The 7,906-nt window shown below is 37.8% G+C and overlaps 1 protein-coding gene and 1 pseudogene across 1 annotated transcript; one reads left to right on the top strand and one right to left on the bottom strand.

Annotated features, from left to right (window-relative positions):
- Positions 1 to 1,120: 1,120 nt before the first annotated feature.
- Positions 1,121 to 1,259, bottom strand: LOC122044523 (annotated as a pseudogene).
- A 2,587-nt stretch (positions 1,260 to 3,846) lies between these two features.
- Positions 3,847 to 6,170, top strand: LOC122041333 (leucine-rich repeat extensin-like protein 5). The gene is made up of 2 exons (XM_042600974.1): positions 3,847 to 5,081; positions 5,154 to 6,170. The coding sequence occupies exons 1-2, from the start codon at positions 3,940 to 3,942 to the stop codon at positions 5,878 to 5,880; spliced, it is 1,869 nt and encodes a 622-aa protein (XP_042456908.1). The 5' UTR covers positions 3,847 to 3,939; the 3' UTR covers positions 5,881 to 6,170.
- The last annotated feature ends 1,736 nt before the right edge of the window (positions 6,171 to 7,906 follow it).

Here is a 7,906-nt window from a genome sequence, read left to right as displayed (position 1 = left end):
ATTACTAATAAAATTTGAAATTATTTTCAAAAGAAAAAAAGATATTAACATAATTTCATTTTGGGTTTCACCAAAATTAGTTAGTAAAAGGACAGATTCTTAATATCTTACTATTTTATTAAAAATCATTTCCCTTTACTAACTAACTTTGGTGAAGCCTAAAATGAATTTACGTTAATATCATTTTTTCTATTCACACTAAAAATAATTTCAAGATTTATTAGTAATTTCACAAGCGAAATAATCAGTGATCTAGAGTTCGAGGCTCAGCTGCGACATATTATTATGAATTTTTATCATCATTAATTTTCTCTAGTTGTTTTATATAAAAAAATATAGTTCTCTTTAGTCCCACATCTTAGAATTGACAACACTATGATCAAAGAAGCTTCTATAAATATTTTAGGCCGACAATGTTAAAAAATATACTTTTCTTAGTTTTTTTTACTAAGATAAATATAATATTATATTAAATTATTTTTTTCATAGGGAAGTCTGTTACACTAGTTTGTTGCTGAGATTCTCTTGTGTCACCCTTGCATTATTGCATGGGTCTGACGAATCTTACCCAAATAATAAAAGTCAGGTACTTTACCTTAATGACTTTACTTTAGTATTTTAATGCTAAAATACTTTAATTAATATAATTTCATTATAAAGGGTCAAATGTGATTTCAATGTATTATATTACATATGCAACGCGTGTGCATGATCACTAGTATATATTAACTATCTTGTACACGCGTTGTGTGAGCTAAGTGCCTTATACCAGATGGGACGATGCAGGGAGAGATCTAAGGGGAGAAGAATTGTCCTATAAAAATAGTTTTAATTTTTGAGTATTGTCCATACTTTTATTTTTTTTAGAGACACAAAACTAATATTTTTATAATTTTATACATCTCAAGGGGTATTTTCAAAAAATTGAGGTGGGGCAACTGCCCCACCAAAGCTATACGTGGCTCCATTTATGGTTACGTATGTAAAATAATACATGAACACATGAGAGTAACATACTCTCCTTTATAAAAAAATTAATTTAATATTTTATATTAAACATTAAATTGATAAGAACAAATATTACATTTAATTTTAGCCAAAAGGTCACCCATAAATTTAGTAAGGGTGCACCAGACCCATGAAATAGTGTACTAGGGTGACACTCAAGAATCCTAGTAGCAAACTACTGTAACGGACTCTCCTATAAAAAATTAATTTAATATCATATTTGATCTTAGCAAAAAATCTAAGAAAAGTATTCTTTCTAACCTCACAGGCCTAAGGTGTTTATAGAAATTTCTCTGTTCGCAGTGTTGTCAATTCTAAGATGTAGAACTAAAGAGAACTCTAGATTTCTAATTGATTAATGAGAAAATTTTTAATAATATTCCGCAACTGAGTCTTGAATTTTAGATCCTTGATTGATTAATGAGAAAAATTTTCAATAATACGTCGCAGCTTAGTCTAGAACTCTAGATCACTGATTAATGCGTTTGTGGAAATTACTAATAAATCTTAGAATTATTTTCGGTATCAATAGAAAAAAGACATTAACGTAATTTCATTTTAAACTTCACCAAAATTAGTTAGTAAAGAGGGCAAATTCTTAATACAATAGTAATCAATTAATGGAGAATTCATAATCGACTAGTGAAACGGCTAACCACTGATGGTTTCGATCTTGACAAGGAATGACTTTTATTTGGTCAGTTAGTTATTGCTGCTAAAAATCTAACCTTTTATATAAAGAGGTTGCAGCCTTAGGCAATAAACACCACGAGAAGCGAAAACAAATTCTCCACCTTCGTTCCCCACAGTTTTTTTTATGCCGTGTTCATTTTGCTAGGCAATTTACCCGTGATAATGTTCAGGTACTTTCCTAATTCATCGTGACCGCCTGTGCTAAGTGATGATCGCAGTTTATCATAGTATCTTAAGAAATAGATATTTATCATGACCTTTAAACACCGTTGGAGGAAATAAGTTTATTTTAAGGAAACTCTATCGAACAGACCTCAACTCATTTCTTTCTAAAGCACTAAGAGGCTTTTCGGACTCAACCATTGGGCATTTTAATTGATTCGGACCACTAGACAGTCGGGCAACTTGGTATCTTGAATCGGTGCTCATTTGCATGCTCAGGCCACCCGACGCCGTGCATGGAGGCCACTTGGGGCACTTGAGAACAGCTCAGCTACTCGACGCTCAACGAGCTTGGCACTTAACGACTCGGGCAAGTTGCTACTTCCTCGATTCGGCCAGTGACACTTTACTTTCCACTTGGACTCGGAAAACACTCCGAAGTGCTCAGCTCAACAACAGCAACGTCTCCCACTGGTGTTCGGACAACTGGGCGCTTGAACAAATTAGTCCCACAAGTAACTTGAAGTTATTAGCTCATGTATCTAAGATAAGACTGAATTTTAATTTTGTAATTTCAGATTTAATCAATTTCCTTTGTAATCTGATTGTCCAACATCCTTATTTCCTTCTAATCGACAAATAGTCTTTATTCTTTCACGTCGCTATCTCCTAGCCCCTTAGCTTGACTCTTGGTTATAAAGCATGCATCATCAACATTATACCTTATTGTCTAAGGAAAGAAATGTTTAGGCCTAATTAACTCGAAAATTAGGGCTATTCAACTTTTAAAAAAGAGATGAACATTAGAAAAAAAATATTTTGATATAAGTTTTTCTAAATATAACTAAAAATTATAGTAATTTTAATCGAATAGATTGCTACAACATAACTCTAAAACACTAAACTATAATAAAAGTGATGAAATAAATAAAAAAACATTGTTAGTTTTTTTTAACCTATAGTGTTTTTTTTAATAATAGAGAAAATAAAAGAGGCGTTTTGTAATTTTTTTTTGGTCAAAAATGCACTGCATGAGAGTTAAAGGAAAACCCTTGTCATAAAGTATTATTATACAGTTTGAAATTTAATTAAAGTGCATACTAAAATTATTTTAAAATTGTTCAAAATTATTCAAAAATTAACTAAAATTTTGATAAAAAATTTATAGTAATTAATCAACATTATTATTAGAGTAAGATGTTATTTTTTGAGATAGGACGCGTTCTTTTAATATTTCTTTAAAATATATTTTTTATAATAATAATAAAAAAATTCATACTCTATAATAATCTGTAATTAAGGGAGTCGTAACTTGGAATAGCCCCAAAGATATGGGCTGGGACGACCCTGGTTCGGCCAAGTCGTACTTAGGCCTCGGGCGAAATTGAGTTCGAGAGACATAATGTGTTTGACACTCGGGCGGGCTTGGAAATTGAATTCGCAACCGGATGGTGCTCGAATCATAGTCAAGTGCCCATGAAGCGTGTTCGGTCGGACAATTCTCGACACAGGGGCTCGAGATTAATGAAGGTGAACATTAATCGTTACGGATGAAGGAGATCTCGAAGAACCCTAGTCGGATGGATGATACTGGTGATCGACAACCATTACACAAAAGGAGAATTTTGATGTCATAATGATAATCAAGAAAGAAAGTGATCTAATTGTCGAAATCATCTGTTTCGTTTCGGGATAAGACCGATGCTTAGTAGGAAACTACTCAAGGGGACTCAACATTGAGTCCAAAATTTACCAAAAGGGAAATTTTATTTATTTATTTATTTAGGCCCTTTAAAAAAATGATATTATTGAAAGGAAAATAGAGAAATTGGTTAATGGTTCAAAACTAATTAAAAACAAGAACCAATTTGAGGAAGATATAATTATAGATAGGCTAAAATAAAAATATAAAATAGGAAAAATAGAAATTTGCTCAAAATAGAAAAATATCATTAAAAACATTTCCTTTTTCTTTTCTCCTTTTCTCTGCAAACCCTTCTTCCCTTTCTGTAAAATCCCCCCAATCCGATTCCGTCGAACGAAGCCAGGAGAATCCCCTTCCCTGCAACTCCGATCATGGAATCGGCGCTGGCGGTCGTCACCGGCTACGCGGACTCCACCGAGTCCTCCCCTCGCTCCCGCGGCGGCGAGTCGTGGGACGAGCCCTACTCCGCCCTCGCGGCGCCGTCGCCGCGGCTCCGCGTCATGTGCAGCTACGGCGGCCGCATACTCCCACGACCTACTGACAAGTACCTCTGCTACCTCGGCGGCGAGACGCGGATGGTCGCCATCGACCGTAGCGGCTCCCTCGCTGACCTCTCCGCCAAGCTCTCCCGCGATCTCCTCGGCGGCGGCTCCTTTTCGCTTAAGTATCAGCTCCCGAACGAGGATCTCGACTCGCTCATCTCTGTCTCCACCGACGAGGACCTGGAGAACATGATAGACGAGCTCGATCGCATCTCCGCCTCCCCCGCCGCCGCTAGGGCCGGCGGCGGTTCGACGCGTTCCGGCCGGCTTCGCCTGTTTCTCTTCCCCTCGAAGCCGGATTCGGGGAGTTCGTCGGCGATCGGCTCGCTGATCGACGAGTCAAAGTCGGAGACCTGGTTCGTTGACGCCCTCAACAGCGCGATTAGCGGCTTGGGCATCGACGACATCCCTCGCGGTTCCGTCGAATCCGCCTCCGTCAACTGCCTCGTCAGCCTCGACGATGATCCCTCTCACTCGCGCGGCGCAGTCGGCCGACCGCCGGCCCTCCCTCGCCCCGAATCCGCCGGGAAGCTTGTGCGTCACGGCCAGGAAGTCCTTTCCGTCCCCGGCTCACCGATGCTCGACAAGGCTTCTTCCTTCGGATCCACCTCGTCCGCTCCGCCTCTCTCCAATCTTCCGCCCATTCCGGTTCCTACCATTGATCGGACCGCCGATCAACGCGTTGCGGGGCACGACGACCACTTCTCCCGCACGATCCCTTCTCCCGACTCCGCCACCAGCCAAAGGGCCGACGAGGGTTTCAAAGATGCAAACTTCGCCGCCTACCATCACCACCTTCCACCCATTCCTCTCCCGACAGCCTCTGCTGCTTCGCTCATCATCTCCCCAACTGAAAACCTGCACCGAGACTTCTCCGACGACGACAAATCTGACCACGGCGGATTCCGAAAGCCGCATCAGCCTCCAAAGCCTACTCAGAACGACGCCATCATCACTGATCCTGCGCCAAGGTATCATCTTGCTCGCATCAACTAGTTGATTCACTAAAATTGAGTGGAATTTAATTCGATTCCTTCTTCCAGGTCAATGTATTCAAATCCAATCTCCGATCCAAAGGTAGCTTCTGATCCTAGCTATCTTGTGCCGTCGATGCAGCAGGAGCAGCTGCAACAACAGAAATCCCGTCTTCAACTTCACCACCAACAACAGCAGTTCATACCACCAAATCAGCATTACATTCACGCAGCTGCTCCGGTTCTCCCAATGCCACCCTACTACTCTCTGATGGGTCCTCCTGTGCAGCAAACGCCGCAAGCTCCCCCATTCGACCCCCAGTTTCCCTACATCTTCATGCCGGTTCATCCCAATTCGCCTTACAATGTGCCAGCAGTTCACCCCAATTTGGCTGACCCAACACCATTACCATCTTCCGTGAAGCCAACAGCCGGAGCTCAGGGGGCTCCGGCGAAGCCTCCCGAAGTGCTAGCGAGTTTCTATAGGACAGCAGCAACTGCCCCTGCAACCGCACACTCTGCATTGCAACAGCAATTGCTCCATGTCACTGCCAACCAAGCCCACCCTTATCCAGGAGCAGGGTTTCATGTCATGCAGCACTCTCAACTGACTCAGCCACCTGCCGCAACGGCGAATTATGGCTACGATGTCGCCTCTGGCTACCAACCAATCTACTACTCTCAGGCCGCTCCACAATCAGCATTGCCCCGACAGTATCAGACAGCCAGCGCCACACATATGGTTCCAGAAGGAGCAGCAGCTCCTGGAGATTCATATCCACCTAGATTGCCATGATCTAAACTCCTTGTTGAGTTTGAATGGTGTAAGTAATCTGTCTACATGATAGCCAACCTTCTCATTCTGATACCATTCATTGTGTTGTTTAATCCTTTGGCTTGTGTTCATTGCTCGTGTGTGTGTGTTTGAAAGGGTATTATTGTTGTTTTATGATGTCGATTGTGATAGGAAGAGAGTTGAGGTTTCAGTCTTGAGGTTTGCTCTTAGAACGAACAATCATGTTGGTATTCTATTTGTGTTTTAACAAGTTTTGTCCAATATTTAAGTGGAATTTTCTCTTCTATATAGATCACTACTTTTTTTTCTTGTAGAGAAAAGAATAGGTTGTTCTTGTGTGATGATAAACTCGAGAATCCTTTGCTGCTATTTATTATTCTTTGATCAGTGGATTGAAGCAGCGACGAGAGAACAAGGATTAAGTTATCCTTGAGGGAGGATTAGACTGTTTCTTATTTTAATATAATATTGCTGTAATTTTGATAAGTTAAAACGATTTTACTCTGAAGTTGTAGATTTTTTTTTTTTCAATTAACATTAGGGCGATAAACTAGTCAAGTAGAATCAAATTTTATGAGGTTCAAACTTGTCTGAACGCTGGTTCAAACTTATTTGATTATTTAAAAATTTCAGAATTTAAATTACATTTAATTGGTTATTAAATAGGTTTGTTTAATTTGAAATTTTCCTTATCAGGTTGTTTATTTATTTACTATATTGTTGAAAATTTTAGTGATAAATATAATTCACAAATTTTATTAGTGAACATTATTTATGAATATAATTCTGTATAACCTTTGTTTATTGGTGGTAAAAATGAAGTTGATCACTTTAACTATCCCTCTAGTATAACCTCATATATTCTAGAAGGGATAAATTTTGAAGATTTATTCAACTATAGCATAGTAGCTTTTTTTAACAGGGAGTACAAGATAACTCGAACATGTTAGGAATTAAACTATGTCACTCCTATCTGAGTATTAACTCGACTATCTATGTAGAGGTCTAGAATCATTACTCTCACAGTAAGATATAAGTAGGTAAATCACGGATGATATTTTATCCTAACGTAGCTACCCTTTGCATAGGAAGGTTAGACACCTAATGAGATATTTTATACAAGTTGAGAATTTAACTCAAAAATTTATTAGAACAAACACTCATGTAGGTACCAATTGTGTCAACTTGTCGGGATTTCATAACTTTTGTTCATTGGCAGCAAAAGATAAAATCACCACCTTGACAACCCCTCCAAGGAGGATCCCTACTATCTAACTCTTCAAGCCTAGTGGCAAGAACACCCTTTCATGAATCAACTGTTCTAGTCCGTGGGAGCAAACATTTTTTTTTATAATCCAGGTATCCATAGTCCGTGGGAGCAAATATTTTTTTTTATAATCCAGGTATCCAACTCTTCAAATTGATTAATCTTAGAGGTGGTTAATTCAGTTCTATAAAAATTTCCTAAATGCTAAGAGGAAACATTAATAAGTTGAATGTTAAAGTTTATTCATTTAATTGAATGCATTAAATTGACTTTATATTTATTGAATAAATATAAATCATCTTGGACGAAATCTAACACCTTGCTCATTCATTTAAAACCCTAATTAACATTAATTTTTGAAAAACAAAAATGAATTGGAAATTTTGTTAATTATGTGTCTTTGTAAAAAATATTGTTTCATAACATATTTTCTATTATAATAAAGGATTAATTTGATTGTTAATTGATATATCATTGTATTTTTTTTATACCGCTCCATCTATACTATAAATATAGGTGTTTGGTAGAATGATTGAATAAGATAATACTCTCTTCAATTTTGTATTTTTTTACTATTAAATTATAACATGTTATCAATACGAGCGCTCTTTAAGGTATAAACTCATAAATATTCTTACTCTTAGTATTTATGTTGGTACTCTTGAAATAACACAAATTTTAAATTTTATGTTTATGCTTTTAATTTTATATTAATGCTCCTTAATTAACACAATATTTTGATTTAATAACTATGTTCTC

The sequence above is a fragment of the Zingiber officinale genome, chromosome 2A (assembly GCF_018446385.1).
Source record: "Zingiber officinale cultivar Zhangliang chromosome 2A, Zo_v1.1, whole genome shotgun sequence".
NCBI lineage: Eukaryota > Viridiplantae > Streptophyta > Magnoliopsida > Zingiberales > Zingiberaceae > Zingiber > Zingiber officinale.
Note: the sequence above shows the minus strand (reverse complement) of the source record. Positions and strands in the feature narration are given on the sequence as shown.

What these genes read in the sequence shown, in the direction of transcription:
- LOC122041333 (XM_042600974.1), top strand. Translation starts at nt 3,940, where the DNA reads ATGGAATCGGCGCTGGCGGTCGTCACCGGCTACGCGGACTCCACCGAG. An exon ending in ATCACTGATCCTGCGCCAAG is followed by an intron (nt 5,082 to 5,153) that starts GTATCATCTTGC and finishes TCCTTCTTCCAG; the next exon opens with GTCAATGTATTCAAATCCAA.